The sequence below is a fragment of the Hyla sarda genome, chromosome 2, assembly GCF_029499605.1.
Source record: "Hyla sarda isolate aHylSar1 chromosome 2, aHylSar1.hap1, whole genome shotgun sequence".
Taxonomy (NCBI): Eukaryota; Metazoa; Chordata; class Amphibia; order Anura; family Hylidae; genus Hyla; species Hyla sarda.
In genome coordinates, this window is record NC_079190.1 from 70,577,110 (window position 1) to 70,600,657 (window position 23,548).

The 23,548-nt window shown below is 44.8% G+C and overlaps 1 protein-coding gene across 3 annotated transcripts in view; it reads right to left on the reverse strand.

Annotated features, from left to right (window-relative positions):
* Nucleotides 1-19,515: 19,515 nt before the first annotated feature.
* The window catches only part of FAM124A (family with sequence similarity 124 member A), an 85,872-nt gene continuing 81,839 nt past the window's right edge, over nt 19,516-23,548 (reverse strand). Inside the window, exon 4 of one of the 3 annotated variants that reach the window (XM_056562039.1) lies at nt 19,516-22,938. In XM_056562039.1, the coding sequence (XP_056418014.1) occupies nt 22,222-22,938 (717 nt within the window). In that variant the 3' untranslated portion in view covers nt 19,516-22,221. Of the gene's footprint in view, nt 22,942-23,548 lie in introns of all 3 variants that reach the window. The other 2 variants (XM_056562040.1, XM_056562038.1) reach the window with 2 other exon arrangements.

Here is a 23,548-nt window from a genome sequence, read left to right on the forward strand (position 1 = left end):
GAGGGGAGGTTAGTAGAAAACTAAAGGGGGGGGGGGGTCTGGATGATGATGGAGGCTGCAGTAGTCTTCAACCTGTGGACCTCCAGAGGTTTCAAAACTACAACTCCCAGCATGCCACTGAGAAGGGATTGACAGGCGGAGAGTTCACTCGAGTATAAGCCGAGGGGGGGCGTTTTCAGCATGAAAAATCATCCTGAAAAACTCAGCTTATACTCGGGTATATACGGCACATCATACACGTAAAGTGAGTGCAGGAGAGGCAGCGGGTTGTGATCCGCCATTAACCGTTTAGATGTCGTGATCTGTGCTGATCAGGGCATCTAAAACAGTTGCGAGGCTTTGGAGAAACTAAACGGACCATCAAAGATGGCAGCTGAAGCTCTCTTACCCTCCTGCTTACACTTGACATTAGACATCACCAACTCGAGATTGCGTTAAAATGTTTGCTTTTATCCAATTTGTTTATTATCTTATACAAAACACTTTTCAACAGGAAAGAAACATATTATATTCACCCCAGTGCAAAGTCTCTTGTGTGAATCCTTATGTATGTGATGTCTTCAGAAGGAACATTCACCCCCAGCCGGGGTCTTTCATTCCTGGCCACAATCCTGCTTATCCTCTGGACAGGACTGGAACCTGATTTTTGGTAGACAGAGAGACTCTCTTACCCTCCTCCATGCCACTCTCAGGGGATCCTCTTGTATAGTCTGCTGTAAGGCAGGTTGTACAAGTAGAGCGTCGATATTACTGATCATTGCTATGCCTTTTCATAGCATTAACCGCTTAAGGACTGCGCCCTTTTTCACCTTAAGGACTGAGCCCTTTTTCACCTTAAGGATGGAGCCCTTATTCACCTTAAAGGGGTACTCCGGTGAAAACCTTTTTTCTTTTAAATCAACTGGTGGCAGAAAGTTAAACATATTTGTAAATTACTTCTATTAAAAAATGTTAATCCTTCCAGTACTTATTAGCTGCTACAGAGGAAATTCCTTTCTTTTTGGAACCCTGATGACATCACGAGCACAGTGCTCTCTGCTGACATCTCTGTCCATTTTAGCAACCATGCATAGCAGATGAATGCTAAGGGCAGCATGGTGGCTCAGTGGTTAGCACTGCTGCCTTGCAGTGCTGGGGACTTGGGTTCAAATCCCACTAAGGACAACAATAAATAAAGCATTATTATTATTATAATAACGTCAGCAGAGAGAACTGTGCTCGTGATGTCATCAGAGAGCATTCCAAAAAGAAAAGAATTTCCTTTGTAGTATTCAGCAACTAATAAGTACAGGAAGGATTAAGATTTTGTAATAGAAGTAATTTACAAATATGTTTAACTTTCTGCCACCAGTTGATTTAAAAGAAAAAAGGTTTTCACCGGAGTACCCCTTTAAGGACTGAGCCCTTTTTCACCTTAAGGACTGAGCCCTTTTTTTGCAATTCTGACCACTGTCAATTTTATTTTTAACACTAAAATTATGTTGTTACACCAATTTTTCATTTTCACATGGTGTCATAGGAGAAAATGGACCCCAAAATATGAAGCCCAATTTCTCGCAATTAAGAAAATGCCCCATATGTGGATGCTAAGTGCTCTGCTGGCGCACTACAGGTATCAGAACAGAAGGAGCGCCATTGGTCTTTTGAAGAGAGAATTTTGCTGAAATTGAAGTCGGGGGTCATGTGCATTTTCAAACCTCTCATGGAGCCAGAAAAGAAGAAACCCCCCACATGTGACACCATTTTGGAAACTAGACCCCTCCAGGAACATAGCAAGAGTTACAGTGAGTTCTTTCACCTCACAGGTTTTTTTGAAGAGTGGGCCATGAAAGTGAAAATTTTTATTTTTAATACTAAATTGAAAATGAAGTTTTTAAGCCCCTACTCTAATAAAAATTTCAATCATCCTCTTTGCACATTTTAAATATAAAAAAATAAACATATTTGGTATTGCCACATGTCCAAACTACTAGAATATTAAAATATAATGTTAATGATCCTGTATGGTGAACGGTGTAAATATAAAGAAAAAAAAAGTCCAAAATTGAGTATCTTTGGTCACATCTGTAACACTCACATTTCTGAAGACAGGATTCCGGTGTATGTGGATCCGCTGGTCCTGTGTGGTAGATGACTCGGACCATACCATGGAGCGGAGTCTAAGGTGCCGCTGGTCTTCACCAGAGCCCGCCACAAAGCAGGATGGGCTTGCAGCTGCAGGCAACACCCAGGTCGCTACCCCTGGCACCGCTCGACCACACAGGTGGCTGAGGAGATGCGAGGCACAGGAGGGATGAGGCAACTCATAGTCTGGATAGCAGTAGGTCAGGGCAGGCGGCACAGTAGCGAAGCCAAGACATAGCAGGAGTTCAGTAGGCAGGCGGCAGAGGAGCAAGGTCAAGTCACAAGAACAGGAGATCTGGTACACTGCAATACAAATGAACGCTTTCTCTAGGGCACAAGGCAACAAAGATCCGGCAGAGAACTGAGGAGGGTGGAGGAATTTATCAACAAGACACAGGTGGTTACATTAATGAGCGTACTGGCCCTTTAAATCTTAAAGCTCCGGTGCGCGCACGCCCTAAGGGATGGGGACACGCACGTCGGAGCAGAGAGGTGGAGGCAGAGGCAGGAGAAACACCCAGAGAGCGACGGACTGGGGCTCGCATGCGGGGGCGTTCCGCGATGAGAGTACCAGCCCTGTCGGCAGCAGAAGGTAAGGGGACCATGCGCTCACGGCCAGCGTGTGAGTCCAGAGCGCATAGAGTAACAACATCCCATCCCAGAAAAAAATGGAATAAAAAAAGTGATCAAAAGGTCACATATACACAAAATTGGTACCGGTAAAAACTCATGGTGCATCAAATGAGTCCACTTACAGCCGTGTATATGAAAAAATAAGTAAGTTATTGACTCCACAGCCTTTAGGCAACTTATGGGGTGTGCACAGCCCAGATGATACATACCTAATCACCATTATTTGCCAAAAATGCCATCCTTACTTTGCAGAATCACCTGGCAGAGAGGGACACTCCATGCAGTTGTCGATGTGCAGCACAGTGCGTGCCACATAAGATACTTGGAGTAGTAGGTATGGCCAAAGCCAATACATCTCTTTTACTGACCACTAGGTCAACATCCTGCAAGATGAATAAAAAGTGATCAAAAAGTCCGATCAATGGTACCGACAAAAACTTCAGATCATGGCGCAAAAAAATGAGCCCTCATAGCCCCCTGAACATGGAAAAATAAAAAAGTTATAGGGCTCAGAAAATGACAATTTTAAACGTATAAATTTTCCTGCATGTAGTTATGATTTTTTTTCAGTAGTAATACAAAATCAAACCGATATAAGTAGGGTATTATTTTGACCGTATGGACCTAGAGAATAAAGAAAAGGTGTAATTTTTACCGAAACATTTACTATGTAGAAACGGAAGCCCCCAAAAGTTAGAAAATGGAATTTTTTTTTCAATTTTGTCGCACAATGATTTTTTTTTCGTTTCGCCGTTGATTTTTGGGTACAATGACTGATGTCATTACAAAGTAGAATTGGTGGCGCAAAAAATACGCCATAATACAGATTTTTAGGTACAAAATTGAAAGAGTTATGATTTTTTTAAAGGTAAGGAGGAAAAAACGAAAGTGCAAAAAACAAAAAACGCCAGGTCCTTAAGGGGTTAAAGAGGCAACAAGATTTGTCAGCAAGGATAAAAGTGGTATTAGTGGTGTTATGCAGGCCCGTCGCTACCGGACCGGCAAACCAAGCAATTGCTTGGGGCCCCGAGCAGAGCCGGGGCCCGCACATTTCAATTAAATTACCTTTTTGTAGGGCGCGGGCCCCTTAAGAAACAAAGCAGGGCCGGCACCGGACAGGTCAGGGGCTGATGGGAGTAGAGACGTCACGTGCCCCGCACAGGCACACACGTCTACGCCAATCACCTGACCTGTCCCTGCTTACATCCCCACGCGAACCTCCAGCATCCTCCGTGCAGTGACAGGAGCAGCAGCAGACTCACGCCGCTGCAACGATCCACGGCAGGGTAAGTAAACTGGCGCGGGGGGCCTGGGGGGGGGATTGTATGGGGGTTAGGGGACTGCAATGGTGATGAGAGGTGTGTGTGTGTGTGTGTGTGGGGGGGGTGTTATGGGGGTCATGAGAGATGCAGGGGTGTTATGGGGGTCATGAGAGATGCAGGGGGGTGTTATGGGGGTCATGAGAGATGCAGGGGGGTGTTATGGGGGTCATGAGAGATGCAGGGGGTGTTATGGGGGTGATGAGAGGTGCAGGGGGGTGTAATGGGGGTGATGAGAGGTGCAGGGAGGGTGTAATGGGGTGATGAGAGGTGCAGGGGGGGTGTTATGGGGGTGATGAGAGGTGCAGGCGGGGTGTTATGGGGTGATGAGAGGTGCCCCCCCCTGCACCTCTCCTCATCACCCCCCCTGGTTATAATAGTGATGAGGAGAGGTGGGGGGGGGGAGTTATAGTAATGATGAGGAGAGGTTTGGCGGGGGTTTATGGGGGTGATGAGGACACAGAGGATAAGAGGGGGTGTATATGTATATATGATGTGTATGCATGTGTGGCAGTATTGTATTCAGTGGATACAGTGTGGAGCAGCATTATATTCAGGGTACAGTGTGTGGCAGAATTATATTTAGTGGGTACAGTGTGTGGCAGTATTATATTCAGGGTACAGTGTGGGGCAGTATTATATTTAGTGGGTACAGTGTATAGCAGTATTTTATTCAGGGTACAGTGTATGGCAGTATTATATTCAGGGTACAGTGTGGGGCAGTATTTTATTTAGGGTACAGTGTGGGGCAGTATTATATTTAGGGTACAGTGTATAGCAGTATTATATTTAGTGGGTACAGTGTATGGCAGTATTATATTTAGTGGGTAGAGTCTGTGGCAGTATTATATTCAGGGTACAGTGTGGGGCAGTATTATATATTTAGTGGGTACAGTGTATAGCAGTATTTTATTCAGGGTACAGTGTATGGCAGTATTATATTTAGGGTACAGTGTGGGGCAGTATTTTATTTAGGGTACAGTGTGGGGCAGTATTATATTTAGGGTACAGTGTAAAGCAGTATTATATTTAGGGTACAGTGTATAGCAGTATTATATTTAGTGGGTACAATGAATAGCAGGATTATATTTAGTGGGTACAGTGTATGGCAGTATTATATTTAGTGGGTACAGTGTGTGGCAGGATTATATTCAGGGTACAGTGTGTGGCAGGATTATATTTTGGGGATACAGTGTATAGCAGTATTATATTCAGGGTACAGTGTGTGGCAGGATTATATTCAGGGTACAGTGTATAGCAGTATTATATTCATGGTACAGTGTATAGCAGCATTATATTCAGGGTACAGTGTGTGGCAAGATTATATTTTGGGGATACAGTGTATAGCAGTATTATATTCAGGGTACAGTGTGTGGCAGGATAATATTCAGGGTACAGTGTATAGCAGTATTATATTCAGGGTACAGTGTAGGACAGTATTTTATTTAGGGTACACTTTCTGGCAAGGTTATAATGATTACTGTCTTCATGCAGAGGGTGAGGATCTGCTGACAAAGTGAGGAGCCAATGATGTCTGGATGTCAGACTTTGCAGAGAAGATGGAGCTGGAGGAAAACCTGGTCTCTGGACCAGATGAAGAAGAAAAGATTACAGAGGAGACGTCACTCAAGTCACAAGACATCACTCAGGTCACTGATATCATTGTGTATTCTGACTGTCCCATCAGAGCTGTAGTGACTTGTAAGTTCTGCAGTGATGATGGGTAAAACTGTGTCCAATCTGTGTCTCTCCAGCTGTTACAAAACTACAACTCCCATTGCCAGAGGCTCTTCAGACATGATGGGAGTTTTAGCTTTCCAACAGCTGGAGAACCACTTTAACCGAGGTGATCGGTGGGGTCTCAGCAGTCAGACCCCCACCAAAAAAATGGCCCGGGGGGGAGGGGGGGGGTGTCTGGACAGGGGGTATGGGTAGGGAACACTGCTGCACCTAATGTGGGGGGAACACTGCCTACCTAATGTGGGGGGAACTCTGCTGCACCTAATGTGGGGGGAACACTGCTGCACCTAATGTGCGTCGTATCGACGTTCGCTCACGTTGCGCTCCCAGAATTCAAGGGCCGGCCCTAGAGAGTGAGGTGCGTGAACATCAAAGGGGGCGGGGGGGGGGGCCTCCATGTCCATTTTGTTGGGGCCCCCAAATTCCTTCAAACGGCCCTGGTGTTATGCTGCTGATATTCCTTCTGGAGAAAACGCTTATGGTGATTATTGAGGAAGGGGGCATGGAGGAGGGTTCACATCTGGCTGGCAGCAGTCTGGATTTTCTTCTTGAGGAGGAGTTGGATGAGGAGGATAAAGAGGTGGGACCTGACAAGGAGGATTTAGAGATGGAATCTGTTGATATCTCGATAGGGGATGAGGAATCTACACAAGGTGACAGTGACGATGATGATAATGTCAAGGACCCTGATGACCAACCTTGGCAGTATGGGATGGAGGCAGTACAAGCTAAGGTTTTAGAAAAGCTGGCAAGGATGGCAAGCTGTATGTTTACTTGCTTGCACCGTGACAGACAAATTGCATGAATGAAGGAAAGAAATGAGTGCTGGATAGCCACACTCTTAGACCGATGGTATAAAGCCAGAATGGGAGAATTTTTCCACCTTCCGAGAAAGAGTCTGAATTGAATTTTTATAGGGAAAAGCTACGCAGCCAGCTTGACACAGCTTCCGAGTTCCAAACAGCTACTGAACGAGGGTCCACTCTCCGTTTCCCACAGAGTCAATACCGCACTACCTCTGCCAGCACTACCCCAGCAGTATCTTCACATTAAAGTACAGGATGACAACGCTTTGATATCTGGTATTCTGGACAAATATCGTCACCAAAGGGATGTACACTAATGCATACCTAAGTTGTCCCCTTTCTCTGAAAGACACCATGAGCCCAGACCACATGGACTTCTAGGTCATCAGATTAGACCATTGATCAGAACTTCTGTCTTGTTCTGTCCTGCACACCCTTCAATGTAGCATCAGAGAGAGTGTTCAGTGTGGCAGGAAATGGCGTCACCCCTAAGCAAAGAAGATTGTCTGCCAGCCAGGGCCAGATCATCATTGGCGCTCATGGAGCACCTGCTCCGGGCCCCGTGCCCGCAGGGGGCCCCGTCACATTCGGGACATCCCTGCGGGCTGCTCAGTAGCGGATCGGGGCCCCATGATAGCCCAGCCGCGGCCACTTTAAAACAGTGACCAGCGGCGGCTCCTGTGGGCCCGCCCCGGACTCCTCCTGCTTTTCCTATATTTCATATTTCCTTACCTGGCCGCGCTCGGCAGGCTCAGGTGATGCGTCGGGTCATGTGGGCTGTGACGAGCGACGTCTCCTGCGGCTCCTCTGCACGACATCAGGGACGTCACTCATCATTTCCTGCAGGGCACAGTTTTCTTCATTACACCCCAGCGCTGCAGGAAATGACGAGTGACATCCCTGAGGCCGTGCAGAGGAGCCGCAGGAGAAGTAACTTGTCACAGCCCACAAGACCCGACGGATCACCTGAGCCTGCCGAGCGCTGACAGGTAAGGAAATATGAAAAATAGAAAAGGAGGAAGAGGGGGTAGCAATGATGGGGGGAATGATTGGCAGGGGGGGAATGTTAAGCGGGGGGGGGGGGGGTTGGAGGGGGAAATGATGAGCAGGGGGGTTAATGATGAGCAGGGGGGGTTAATGATGAGCAGGGGGGGTTAATGGTGAGCAGGGGGGGTTAATGATGAGCGGGGGGGGTTAATGATGAGCAGGGGAGGGGTTAATGATGAGCAGGGGGGGTTAATGATGAGCAGGGGGGGTAATAATGAGCAGGGGGGGATGATGAGCAGAGGGGTAATGATGAGAAGGGGGGGTAATGACGAGCAGGGGGGGAATGATGAGCAGGGGGTAATAATGATCAGGGGGGAGAATGATGAGTAGGGGGATGATGAGCAGGAGGGGGGGGGAGAATGATGAGCAGGGGAAAACACGGGAAAGGAGGCGGGGAGGTTAAATATGGCACAGAGGCTGATAAAAGGTGGAGGAAGGAGGGGGGGCAAACTGAGGATAAGGGGAATCAAAGTTGGTGGGGATGATGAGGCATATAGTTCAGAGCTATAGTCATTTATTTTACATTTATTTTTTCCCCCTCAAATTTTCCTGTGAAAATTAGGGTACGTGTTATATGCCAGTGCGTGTTATATGCAGATAAATACTGTAATCCCCCCCCCCCCCCCCCCACATTCAGCAGGAAATCCCTGTGTCCTGAAAGATCTTTTCGGGACACAAGGATGTCCCGGTTACTTTTCTGTGGCCCCGCTATAACTTTAAAAACGCAGGGGCCGCCGGGAGGTAGCGCACGCAGGGACATCACTGACGTCCCGTGCGTGCGCCCATAGGAGCGGAGCAACGAGGATGCACGCTTGGTAAGTTACCTAAACGTCATCTTCAGTGCTCCGACCACCGCTCCTCCGGTCCTGGGAACCTACTGCTATGGCCCCTAGGCCATAGCAATAGATCATGATCCCGGACCAGAGGAGTGGTGGTCGGAGCACTGAAGTGGGGCAGTACACAGGCATATAGTCGCCAGCCATACACTGCATATGACTGGAGGCTGTATGTCTGTGGGAGACACTGCCAACGTAATGTGGGGGAACTACAACCTAATGCGGGGAACTGCAACCTAATGTGGGGGAACTACAACCTAATGTGGGGGAACTACAACCTAATGTGGGGGAACTGGGGGTGGGGTTGGTGGAGAAAAGTGTAGTTGAGAAGGACCAGGAGGGCATGGGGGGCTGAAGTGAGGTTGTTTGGGGGGGGTGGGGTGGGGGGTGAGGTAAGGTAAGTGTGGGTTTGGTAAAGGGGGCAGAGGAGTGTGAAGGGGACTGAGGGGGTAGGGGGTGCAGAAAAGTGGAATAGTGGAGAAGGACCAGGAGTGTTGAAGGGGGGGGAATTAAAGGGGTACTCCACCCTAGACTTCTTATCCCCTATCCTTTGGATAGGGGATAAGATGTCTAGGGATGGAGTACCCCTTTAAGGACCAGGGGAGGACTAAGGCTAAGTTTCCAGAGAAGGCAAAAGCACAAGAAAAAAATGCCAGGAAATTACCATAACAGGAAAAAGCAGTAGCAATTTTTCTGTTTTTTTGCAGGTAAAAAAAAAGGGGGAAAGCTAGCCTTAGGGGTCTCTGGGAGCAGGAGTCAGGAGGAGGACTTAGGGGTCTGGGGGGGCAGAGAGGTCTGGGGGAATTAGGGCTCGTCCACACTACGAACTTCCGCCAGCAGAATTTTGCTTGTTTTTAATGGGATGCTGCTGCTTTGTGCAGACTACGGAAGACACAGTGTATGGTAGGATTATTTTTAGAGGGCATGATGTTTGGCAGTATAATATACAGGGTACACAGGGTTTGGCAGTATAATATACAGGGTACACAGGGTTTGGCAGTATAATATACAGGGTACACAGGGTTTTGCAGTATAATATACAGGGTACACAGGGTTTGGCAGTCTAATATACAGGGTACACAGGGTTTGGCAGTATAATATACAGGGTACACAGGGTTTGGCAGTATAATATACAGGGTACACAGGGTTTGGCAGTATAATATACAGGGTACACAGGGTTTGGCAGTATAATATACAGGGTACACAGGGTTTGGCAGTCTAATATACAGGGTACACAGGGTTTGGCAGTATAATATACAGGGTACACAGGGTTTGGCAGTCTAATATACAGGGTACACAGGGTTTGGCAGTATAATATACAGGGTACACAGGGTTTGGCAGTATATTTAGGAAGCACAGTCTCTTGTAGGGTTATAATGATTGTTGTCTTTATACAGAGGATGAGGATCAGCTGGCAAAGTGAGGAACCAATGATGTCCCGGCGTCGAACTTTACAGAGGAAGATGGAGCTGGAAGAAGACCTGGCATCTAGACCAGATGAAGAAAAGGAAAGACAACAGAGAAGACGTCTCCTGTGAGTCATTTTATGTTTGTGTATTCTCCTGACTGTCCCATTTGATCTCTCGTCACTTCTAAATTTTGCAGTAATAATGGATGACACTGGATGATACCCCAATTTGAGGCTCCAGCTGTTACAAAACTACAACTCCTATAATGCCTGAAGCTCTCCAGACATGATGGGTGTTGTAGCTTGGCAACAGCTGGAAAGAGTAACTTGAACTGAAGTGATTTTAGACCATGCAGCCATTTTATTTTAACGGGGGCCTGACTCCTGTGACACCCACCAAAAAAAAAAAAAAAGGGGGACATAGTGACGACCACCACGCCCCCTCCCATAGACTTGTATTGACAAGGCGGGCCGTGACGTCACGAGGGGCGGAGCCGTGACATCACGAGGGGCGGAGCTGTGACGTAACGATGCTCCGGCCCCTGTATTGCCCGTCATTACACGCAGAGCGATCTCGCTCTGCGCAGTAATCATAGCGGGGTGCTGCAGCAGCGATCCCCGGGGTCCCCAGCAGTGGGACCCTGGTGGTCTGACATCTTATCCCCTATCCTTTGGATAGGGGATAAGATGTCTAGGGGCGGAGTACCCCTTTAAAACCTGTTTCAACTCTCAAAAAGGGAGACTTTTTGATAATTTTGTTAACTTTTTAATATTTACAAAAGTGATTTCTTCCTCACTATCTACAAATCTTTCACTATTTTCAGACATCGTCACCAATCCTGTTGCTAATCCCAAAAAGGAAGAATATTTGGAATGCTTGGAAAAGGCCATTGCTTCTTCTGATAGCTCCGTGTGTATTTTAACACTGGAAGGCATCTGCCAATAAAAAGGGATATTTTATGCACCTTTATTTTAATGTTAAAAGGCATACAAAGTCCACTAGTGCAATGTGTTTCTAAAACTAATTTAAAACTATTTAAATGCATTTCTAGGTCACCCTAGCAGTGTTATACAGAGCTTTAGAGCTCTTAGACAGTGTTATACATGATTTTTTAGGCTTATTTTGTTTTAAAAAGTTCGCTCAAGTCTACCATCCTTCATGATGAACTGCACTGCGGATGTTTTCTGACAAAAATATAATTTAAGACACAAATAAGCAGTGAGCCTGACAGCTATGTTTGCTAATTCACCAGGAGCAGATGTCAGTGGCAGGAGCCGACTTCACAGGATCATTTGTTACTCCTGACAAGCCGAGCACGGTCTGTAGCCAAACATATAAATCATGACTTTTAGACTTATCTATGTCACCTGTCTCTCTTACAAAGGCTAGTGATCCATCAGCATTGATAGATTATTTATAATCCCCTAGAAATCATAAAATGCCCCCTCCTGTGTGATTACAGAAAGAGCAAAGTATTTGACTCCTTGAAGGGGAAAACTCAGGGGAAAACTCATATGGCATACTATTTTGGAAACTACACCCCTCAAGGAATGTAACAAGGGGTACAGTGAGCCTTAACACCCTACAGGTGTTTGGCGACTTTTCGTTAAATTCGGATGGGTAAATGAAATTTTTTTTTGCCACTAAAATGCTGGCTTTTCCCCAAATGTAATTTTTTTGAAGGGGTAATTAGAGAAAATGCCCCCCCCCCCCAAAAGTGTATGGAAGAACCCCATATGTGGATGTAAAGTGCTCTGCGGGTGAACTACAATACTCAGAAGAGAAGGAGTCACATTTTGCTTTTGGAAAGCAAATTTTGTTGAAATGTTTTTTTGGGGCATGTTGCATTTTGGAAGCCCCTATGGTGCCAGAACAGCAAAAAAAAAAAAAAAAAAAAACTCACATGGCATACTATTTTGGAAACTACACCCCTCAAGGAATGTAACAAGGGGTACAGTGAGCCTTAACAACCCACAGGTGTTTGACGACTTTTCGTTAAAGTCGGATGTGTAAATGGAATTTTTTTTTCACAAAAATGCAGTTTTTCCCCCCAAATGTTAAATTTTTAGAAGGGGTAATAGGAGAAAATGCCCCCCAAAAAGAGTATGGAAGTACCCCATATGTGGATGTAAAGTGCTCTGCTAGTGAACTACAATGCTCAGAATAGAAGGAATGCCATTGAGCTTTTGGAGAGAGAATTTGTTTGGAATAGAAGTCGGGGGGCCATGAGCATTTACAAAGCCCCCATGGTGCCAGAACAGTGAACCCCCCCCCACATGTGGCCCCATTTTGGAAACTACACCGCTCACAGAATTTAATAAGGGGTGCAGTGAGCATTTTTCATTTTCCCCGACCACTGTTCCAAAAATCTGTCTGACACCTGTGGGGCGTAAATGCTCACTGTACCCCTTATTACATTGGGGTGTAGTTTCCAAATTGGGGTCACATGTGGGGGGGGGTCCATTGTTCTTGCACTATGGGGGCTTTGTAAACACACGTGGCCTTCAATTCCGGCCAAATCTTTTCTCCAAAAGCCCAATGGCGCTCCTTCTCTTCTGAGCATTGTAGTTCGCCCGCAGAGCACTTTACATCCACATATGGGGTATGTTCTTACTCAGAAGAATTGGGGTTACAAATTATGGGGGGCTTTTTTCCTATTTTCCCTTGTGAAAATGAAAAATGTAGGGTAACACCAGCATTTTAGTGAAAACTATTTTTTTTTTCATTTTCCCATCCAACTTTAACAAAAATGTCAAACACCTCTGGGGTGTTCAGGCTCACTATCCCCTTGTTATGTTCTGTGAGGGGTGTGGTTTCCAAAATGGGGTCACATGTGGGTATTTATTTTTTTGTGTTTATATCAGAGCTGCTATAAAATCAGCTACCCCTGTGTAAATCACCAATTTAGGCTTCAAATGTACATAGTGCGCTCTCACTCGTGAGCCCTGTTGTGCGCCCGCAGAGCATTTTACACCCACATAATGGGGATTTTTGTACTTAGGCGAAATTGAGTTAGAAATTTTGGGGGTCTTTTTTTCTTTTTATCTCTTGTGAAAATGAAAAGTATGGGGCAATATCAGCATGTTAGGGTAAAACATTTTTTTTTTTTACAATAACATGCTGGAGTAGACCCCAACTTTACCTTTTCATAAAGGGTAAAAGGAGAATTTGTTAGGCAACTTCTCCCCACATGTGGCACTAAACTGTTGCCTTGAAATACGACAGGGCTCCGAAGTGAGAGAGCGCCATGCGCCTTTGAGGCCTCAATTAAGGATTTGCATAGGGACAGACCCAGATGCAAGAACTACACTTGCCTCCGATACCAAAATTAGGGTGCCTCCAGCTGTTGCCAAATTCCCAGAATGCCTGGACAGTCAATGGCTGTCCGGCATTACTGGGAGATGTTGTTTTGCAACAGCTGGAGGCTCCATTTTGTAAACAGTGCTGTACCAGACGTTCTTCATTTATATTGGGGGGGGGGGGGGGGGGACTGTGTAGGGGTATGAGTATATGTAGTGTTTTACTTTTTATTTTGTGTAGTGTAGTGTAGTGTTTTTAAGGTACATGCACACAGGTGGGGGTTTACAGCGAGTTTCCCTCGAGTATGAGCTGCAGCGGAAAATTTGCATACGCCCTGCGTTCCCAAGAGGTTAGAGGGGTACTCCGGTGGAAATTTTTTTTTTTTTTTTTTTTTATCAACTGGTGCCAAAATTTAAATAGATTTGTAAATTACTTCTATTAAAAAACCTTAATCCTTCCAGTACTTATCAGCTGCTGTATACTACAGAGGAAATTCTTTTCTTTTTGGATTTATTTTCTGTCTTTCCACAGTGCTCTCTGCTGACACCTCTGTCCATTTTAGGAACTGTCCAGAGCAGCATATGTTTGCTATGGGGATTTTCTCCTGCTCTGGACAGTTCCTGACATGGACAGAGGTGTCAGCAGAGAGCACTGTGGACAGACAGAAAATAAATCCATTATACAGCCGCTATTAAGTACTGGAAGGATTAAGATTTTTTAATAGAAGTAATTTACAAATATGTTTAACTATCTGGCACAGTTGATTTAAAAAAAAAAAAAAAGTTTTCAACCGGAGAACCCCTTAAAGTGTTTCCAAAAACAGCACCACACCTGTTCTCGGGTTGTTTTTGGTATTGCAGCTCAGTTCCATTGAAGTGAATTGAATTGACAAGCAGGGCTCTGCATACTGAGGACAAGTGGGGCTCTGTACACTGAGGACAATCAGGGCTCTGTGCACTGAGAACAAGCAGGGCTCTGTACACTGAGGACAAGCAGGGCTCTGTGCACTGAGGACAAGCAGGGCTCTGTACACTGAGGACAAGCAGGGCTCTGTGCACTGAGAACAAGCAGGGCTCTGTACACTGAGGACAGGCAGGGCTCTGTACACTGAGGACAAGCAGGGCTTTGTACATTGAGGATAAGCAGGGCTCTGTACACTGAGGACAAGCAGGGCTCTGTACACTGAGGACAAGCAGGGCTCTGTACATTGAGGATAAGCAGGGCTCTGTACACTGAGGACAAGCAGGGCTCTGTACACTGAGGAAAAGCAGGGCTCTGTACACGGAGGGAAAGCAGGACTCTGTACACTGAGGACAGGCAGGGCTATGTGCACTGAGGACAGGCAGGGCTCTGTGCACTGAGGCTCTGTAACATGCCTTCGTCTCAGGCGAGGAGCCCGCACATAGCCCTACTTGTCCCACCCACACTTCCTTTATTTTGTCTCCGCACAAAGACACACAGGCAATAGCTGCACAGCAATGTATCAGCAACAGGGGACTCACCAATAATGGAGGACATCAGTGACTACGCCGTGATCAATACCGTTCACATCATCTATAGTGAAACCTGAGGCTCGACTGGGCTTATCGCACCCCTGCTGTGCAATGGTGGAGGTCCAATAAGTGCAAATGGCAGCCAGAGATCTTCTCACCTCTCACCGAAGTGCAGGATGGCCAAGATTCTTGGGCAGCCTGGAGGCCCAGGCTATACAAGAATACTATGTGTTCCTTCCTACAAGTGCAATCTGAATTTGGGGTACCTAGGGAGGCCTTTTATTGTAATCTACGTCTGAGACATGTATTGAATGGGCAGTTCCAAGGTGATGGTCTGCAAATTTCTGCTTACCTTATTGGAGTTCTTCGGTCGCAGGGTCCAAGGGGACTCGTGTATATTCTCTATACACACACCTTACACAGGCCAAAATCTCCAAGTTTCCTCTGTCAGCTGAAAGGCATTGGAAGACACATAGCCCTGCTATGACCACTGAGGAGTGGGAGGAAGTCTCATACATTAGCATCGCCAGCAGCAAATAATAAACCTATTCAAATGTACATTATTCATTATAGCAATACACCTCACTATCATTACTGCGCAGAGCGAGATCGCTCTGCACGTAATGACGGGCGATACAGGGGCCGGAGCATCGTTACGTCACGGCTCCGCCCCTCGTGATGTCACGGCCTGCCCCCGTCAATACAAGTTTATGGGAGGGGGCGTGGCGGTCGTCACGCCCCCTGCCATAGACTTGCATTAAGGGGACGGGCCGTGATGTCATGACGTCACGCTGCTCCGGACCCTGTATCGCCCGTCATTACGCACAGAGCGAACTCGCTCTGTGCAGTAATGATGGCGGGGTGCCGCAGAGGCGATCCCCGGGGTCCCTAGCAGCGGGACCGCGGCGATCTAACATCTTATTCCCTATCCTTTGGATAGGGGATAAGATGCCATGGGCGGAATACCCCTTTAAGGCCAAAATGGGTTAAAGGGGCATCACAGTTTAAGCAATTACATTTTATTATTTTTGCTATGAAATGTTTGAATTTAATTTTACACTATATTTCCTGTATCAATTCTGCATGTGATCTCTGTCTACTGTGATTCATTAGGGACCATTATTATTTTATATAAATATCTGTCCATAGTGATATAATGGGCACACAGGTCAGGGCTAGTTACAGAACTCTGATAACTGCACTTTAAAGCGTACCTGTCAGAGCCCACAAGAAAAAATATTAACATGTTACTCAGTACCTAATCCTGACCATGTACATGTAATTTTTATGCCTTTATCATCTATATTTATAATAAAAATCTCTCTTTTCATTAGCTCACAGTGTTACAAATCCTCTCAGGAGAAGGGGGCGTGTCCCTCTCTCATGGTGGTGGGAGGTGATTGGTATGTGGTGAGAGGGGGTGTGTCCCTCCCTTGTGGTGGTGGGAGGTGATTGGTGTGTCTGCTCATGCAGCCTTGTCCATAAGTTATCACTTGTCCATGACACATGGACAAGCCTGATGCTGCTCCAGGACTATTTAGTGTCCCAGTAGATATGGGGTCCCCTTGAAGTGGCATATTCAGGATCTGTTTTCTTTGTTTTAACAAAATGTTGAATATTTAATAACCATATTACAAAAGGTCTTTAATTCTATTAGTAACAACCTATAAAAAGTTTTTGGACCGTGCCCATTTAACTACATTAGCCTCCATCACAGGACCACAACAGACAAATTCTGCTGTTGAATGTAATAGAAAATGTGGTGCACTGAACGAGTACAGTGGTCCCTCAAGTTACAATATTAATTGGTTCCAGGATGACCATTGTATGTTGAAACCATCGTATGTTGAGACCAGAACTCTATGAAAACCTGGTAATTGGTTCTAAAGGCCCAAAATGTCATCCAAAAATAGGAAAAATTAGCTAATATAGATAAAGGAAATCCTTACATATAAAAGTAAGAAAGATCTGCTGGGAGCTGTAAATCACTGTCTATGTCAGTGTTTCCCATGCAGGGAACCTCCAGCTGTTGCAAAATTACAACTCCCAGCATGCCCGGACAGCCAAAGGCTGTCCAGGCAATGCTGGGAGTTGTAGTTTTGCAACAGCTGGGGGCACCCTGCTTGGGAAACAATGGTCTATGTAGAGGACAGGAGCTTCTTCGGGGTCCTGTAAAGTATACAGTGTCCTAAAAAAGTAACATGGAGTCACCCTCACCTGGTGTCCAAAGGAGCAAGTAACCCTGGTACAGGTAAAGTATACAGAACATGTAGTACCTCCCTGTACTGTAGGGGGCGTTACCAGACATCAGTCAGTGCATACGCTTCAGTAAGACAGGTGTTTTACCAGTAAAATGCCCATTCTGATTGGTCAGTTCTTCCAGCTATTGACATGTTTTGCAGATCTGGACTGTCTGTAGCATTGTATGTTGAGTCTGGTTTCAACTTACAATGGTCCCAGAAAAGACCATTGTATGTTGAAACTATTGTATGTTGAGGCCATTGTAAGTTGAGGGATCACTGTATTGAGGAGGTGCTAGTTGAAGGTATTTTTCCAGTGATTATATAATGATTATAATAAAGTGAATGACAGCACACTGCAGATTATCTGCTTATACATATAGGTGGAAATTTATTTAGCCCTGCCAGAAGCATATTTGCTCAAAAGCTGCATATTTTGGACAAAAGTGTGTATTAATGTGTGTCACAATATGTCATAAGAACATAATGCCAGGAAAACATAATTACTGCTGGATGCTGGAAACCTCAATGCTCCACAGATGTGTCTGCTGGTGCCCCCAGTGGAGAAAAGTGAGAATTGTTTTTGTAATAAGCCCGGGCTGAATGTAGAAAGCAGCAATGTGCGGTACAGTGCATTCTGCATAGTCAATCCAAATAAATAGAATAGAAATAGAAGGCACTCACTATTCAGAAGACGTGCAATATTCTTTATTGAAGGTGCATAAAAACTTCCAGTAGCGGGACGCGTCCTGCTACTGGAAGTTTTTGTGCACATTCAAAAAAGAATTTGCATGCTCAGTGCAAACGAAATTTGGAAACAGGGCTAGGTACTGGCAGCTGAGTCCAGACTGTCAATCAAGCAGGAACAGGGATTGGAGAGGAAGCCTTCTAGTTGGGAATGCCTGTTTGACACTCAGCATTGGAGAATAAAAACATTCCCCTACATTGTAAAAGCACACATAGGTGTATCAAAAAGTACCATGTACCTCCTTGTCCTAACAGTTTCAGCAGTTTGGAACTGCTATGTGACCCTTATATGGCCACATGCAAGAGGTATCAAAGTAATAATTTAAAGGGGTACTCCGGTGGAAATTTTTTTTTCATATCAACTGACTCCAGAAAGTTAAGCAGATTTGTAAATTACTTCTATTGAAAATATTAACCTTTCCAGTACTTTATTTCCTCTGTAGTATACAGCAGCTGATAAGTTTCTCTTTTCTGTCTGATAACACTGCTCTCTGCTGACACCTCTGTCCATGTCAGGAACTGTCCAGAGCAGGACCCATAGGAAACCTCTCCTGCTCTGGACAGTTCCTGACATGGACAGAGGTGTCAGCAGAGAGCACTGTGGTCAGACAGAAAAGAAAAACTCACCTTCCTCTGTAGTATACAGCAGCTGATAAGTACTGGAAAGGTTAAGATTTATTTTATAGAAGTAATTTACAAATCTGTTTAACTTTCTGGAGTCAGTTAACATAAAAAGAAAATGTTTTCCACTGGAGTGCCTCTTTAACATAGTTTTGTGCATTCATTGGGGGAGATTTATCAAAACTGTACAGAGGAAAAGTTGCCCAGTTGCCCATAGCAACCAATCAGATCGCTTATTTCATTTTGCAGAGGCCTTGTTAAAAATGAAAGAAGCGATCTGATTGGTTGCTATGGGCAACTTTTCCTCTGTAGAGGTTTTGATAAATCTTCCCCCATTGTGTTCACCTATGACACATTTTCCAGGTGTTTTCTACAATAAAACTACATGGCCCTACATGTTTTTAATTGCATTTAAATGAAGGACACATATAAAGGAAAGGCTGCAACTTCTCTTTTCAAATCCTTTACTGCTCTTGTATTTAATAATTGCAATTAAAAACCTGAATGTGTGAACACACCCTAAAGGCCTAGACAACCATACTTCAGATTGCTGGGCCTACAGCAGAGTTCTTTGCCTCCTACTGCTCACTTTTTTTTTCTTTTAAACATCAGTAAGTGCCCTGGTGGGGTGTGCCCGAAATAGCAGAGCACAAGCAACATCCCTGCCCACTACATACATTGGCCCTCATTTACTATTGCAAACCCGACATGTTTTGTCAGGTTGTGCGCCAGATTCTGTCGCATTGCACAAGAAATTCTGTCTGCGCCAGATTTTGCACCAGAATTGGAAAAAAAACCCGACTAACTCTCCACTAAGAAAACCTGAAAAAGGGGCGTGGCTGCTGAGAAAGGGGGCGCGGTCTCCGAAAAGGGGCAAGTTCCCGACATTTTCACAAAAACCCAACATATTCACTAAGGTTTCCACAGAAAATGTGGTGGATTTGAGCTGAGGAAAACCCTACAGATCAGAGAATGTATAAAAAAAAAAGTTAAGTGTAGGGAAAGTGGAAAATGTAGGGAAACCTTAGTAAATACCGTGGAAAATAAATTGTAGGGAATTAAAACCCACAAAGAAACCTACACTCCACTCTTAGTAAATAAGGGCCAGTGTGTAAGAATGAGACACTGGTTGCTCATAGTGCCTACACATTCATGTACCACTTCTATGCTGATGATCATCCTTTCCCAATCTCACTCCACTTGATCTATCGATCACAGTCAATGGCTCCACTCTCTCTCTCTTGTACCACAAACCCGTTGCCTTGGGGTCACCTTTGATTATACGCTCTTTCAAACACACATACAGACCCTTACCATGCATGTCCTGCAACCTTTAACTCAAAAACATTTCACAAATCTGCTCATTCCTCAACTTTGACTCAACTAATCTACTGGTACATGCCATCCTCTCCCACTTGGACAACTGCAACGTCCTCCTCTGTGGCCTTCCATCAAACACTTTCCAATTCATCCTCAACTCTGCTGCTTGACTAATCTACCTCTCTTCTCTGCCAAACCAGTAACTGGCTACCCGTTGCCCAATGAATTCAGTTTAAACTGTTAACTATGACATACTTATGTGTGATCTCTTCAGGACCGCCTACAACCTGCAATTACCCTATTGGCACTTCAGTGTGTTTTCCTAACTGCTCACTGATGACCTTCGGTAGTCACGCCCCCTCCCACAGACTTGCATTGAGGGGGCGGTGTGTGACATCATGAGGGGGTGGGGCTATGATGTCACGAGCTCCCGATGCTGGCTCCAGCGTTCAGAACAGTTTGTTCCAAACGCTGAGCAGCGGAGTACCCCTTTAAGGTAAAGGATATAGCAGTCCAAAATAGCTGTATATAGAAGAGCCACACACACACAGGCATTCTTCAAGATGTCATCAGTTGATCACAGAAAATGGACAACACATGTCCCCAGATCGGTCACATCATCAGGTCTACCTCTCAGACTTTTTGAAGAATACTTTTGTGTTTAATACTTTTGTCTACAGCGATATTCTCCTTTTTTTGATTTACTTATGAAAAGTACATACAACACTATAAGGTGGATAAAAGCAAACATTTAGATAACCTATACATATAAATACACATATTTGAGGGGAAAAAAATGCCCTAATATTTATTCTGATCCCAGTTTGGATCCCAGATATTAATTTATGTCCATAACGAAAGACTACATTTTTGTTAATTTGTGTAGTTATAATGAAAACAGAATAAGGCACAATCTCTGTAAATGTACATTGTTTTCTGTGCTCCTAGCAGATCACATTGAGATATCATATGAATAATTTACATTCTGAGCAGATGTCACATAATAAGAATATTCTCCTTTAAAGTCATTTCCTAAAAAAAAATATAAATCATATAAATCATCACATGTCTCAAACAGCAGCTCCAGAATCTTACACTAATGTATCAGAAAATAAGAACATGCAGGGCAACCTATCGGCAGGTTATTGACAGGTTATAACTGCAGAAGATGGAAGTCTACAGCCTGTGGAAAACTGTTCAATGGAACCTGCAGTTCAAAGTTCCCAAATGTAAAATAATGCCCTTGGAGAGAAGGAATCTGAGTATCATATCCGCAAGTTCTATATTGGTGAAGACTTCAGAAGAGATGGATTTAGGGGGAGTGATCTCTGACAGCCCTTAAAGGGGTATCCCACCCATAGACATCTTATCCCCTATCCAAAGGATAGGGGATAAGATGTCTGATCATTGGGGTCCCACCGCTGGGACCCCCCACAATCTCTGTGGAGCACCCGGCATTCTATGGCTCCAGTTTCTGGACCCCCGCGATCAGACATCTTATCTCCTATCCTGTGGATAGGAGATAAGATGTCTATGGGAAGAATACCCCTTTAAGTCACCAGTGCAGCTGTATAGCTAGAGGTATAAACAATAGAAAGAGGGAGGTTATTGTAGTCCAACTGTATAGAGCTCTAGTTAGATCACATCTAGAATACTGGGGTCAGTTCTGGGGACCGTAGCCCCAAAGGGATAAACAGGTCAAAAGACAGGCTAAAAAAACAATGGAACTTCTAAGGACAGAATTAAAGAGAATGTATTGCCTAGATATGTTTTTCACCTATTACAGCCCGCTACTGAAACATTTTCTTTTTCCTAAACGGTTTCTTTTTTTCCTAATAGCAATTTTTTTCAAATTTCATTTGTAGCACATAATAATGAGGCAACCATCTTGTCTAAGCTGTTTTAGCAGCATTTAGAGATAAGCTTTACAGCAAGCTCCATAGACGTAGGCAACAATAGACAGAAGCTATCCCATTCACATGAATGGGAAACATTACTGATCATGCTCTGTGACTCCCTTAGAAAAGGTCACTCCACAGGGAGGGGAGGCTGAGCTGTGAGCTTTATCTATTGTCTTCTCTATCTTGAGGTGTCACTTTTCACTATAATGCTGTACAGATCGCTTTTCAGCAGCCTCCACCTTATCACAGACAAATCTGGAAGTGTCATCTCATTATTGGGCCTAGTGGCCAGACAGAAGACTGTACAAACTACAGGATTATTTTATAATAGACAGTAAGATGAAAAATTTGTAAAAATTACGGCAGACTAGATGGACCAGGTGTTTTTTTTTCTGTGGACAATCTTTTATGTTTCTATGACATTGAGTTAAATTTTTTCCAGGCAGCACTGAATCTCTTTATGTGATCATGCTCACAAGTTTAGGGAGCAATTTATACAATAACATTATATTATGGACTACTATTTAACATTATCTGAAAGGTTCACCAAAAGTTAAACTACTAAACCAAAACCTGCCAGAATCTTTACTTTATATTCAGTAGAGAAAGTCTTCAAGGAAAGTGTCTTATCCTATGACGTGACATGTTAGAAGATAAATCATGGATGCCAATAGAAGACCATTGATCAGATATAGAATTCTTCCTCTTCGAAGGTCTCTGCATCTGATGCATGCTTGGTGATCTCGTCTATGTCCTTCTGGGATTCTGTAATGGAATTACAACCTGAAACACCAGGAGATACCAAAGAGCAGGAAGATCTTTCAGAAACAGAATGGAATGACTGATATGAAAGCTCACAGAGCTTATTCCTGGAAGACGATTTCTCAGGATGAGGTTCTCCAGGTGAAGGCAGGGAAGCTTCTAAGTCACTAGAGAGTCCGTCTAGGGGTGAATAGGCTGACACAACAGAGAGGTCAGAGCTTGAAAGCTTCATTCCCGTGTCCACATCAGTCTCTTGCACCCCCTCCAGGTCATCAATGTTAATCCTTGGGCTGCTCCTCCATACAGATGAATGAGGGTCACGCTGATATAAATGAGGGGGCTCACTGAAAGGGAAGGACTCACATGATGGGAAGGAGTTCAGTGTTGGTAGGCATACCAAGGACTTGCTTCTCTGAAACCACTCTGGGACACTCTTTGAACTTTGGGTAATGTCTACTGGGTTCTTAGGAAGGTTTTGGTCAGATATTCCAAGTCCTGGAGCTTTTCTGTTTCTCAGGTGCGTCAAGTTTTTGTCTTTATAAGTGTGGTGAACCATGCTTATATATGGTGTTGTCCCAGCGGAATTCCTGGATAAATACTTTTGATGTTTCCAAATTGATTTTCTGGTCAAGCGATGGACCTGCTAAAAAAAGATAATACAGTTTAGTGACTCATTTTTACAGTGGGGCAAAAAAGTATTTAGTCAGCCACCAATTGTGCAAGTTCTCCCACTTAACCCCTTAACGACCAAGGACGTATATTTACGTCATTGGCCGGCTCCCACGATATAACGCGGGGTCACGCTTTGAACGCCGCATCTAAAGGGTTAATAGCGCGTGGCACCACGATTAATGCCAGGTGCTATTAACCCTTTAGAGGCGGCGTTCAAAGTTGAACGCCGCTTCTAAAACGAAAGTGAAAGCTGCTCGGCTGCTCAGCGGAGCTGATCGGGACCACCGCAGTGAAAATGCGGTGTCCCGATCAGCTGGGACACGAGCGGAGGTCCTCTTACCTGCCTCTGGCGTGTCCCTTCGGCAATTGATTGCTCCAAACCTGAGATGCAGGCTTGAGCAATCAACTGCCGATAACACTGATCACTGCAAAGCTATGGCTATGGCCAACGGCTGTCCGGGCATGCTGGGAGTTGTAGTTTTGCAACATCTGGAGGTCCGCAGGTTGAAGATCACTGTTGGGTGCAGAATCTTTTTTTTCTAGATTTTGCACCTTTAAAATTGGGTGCGTCTTATATG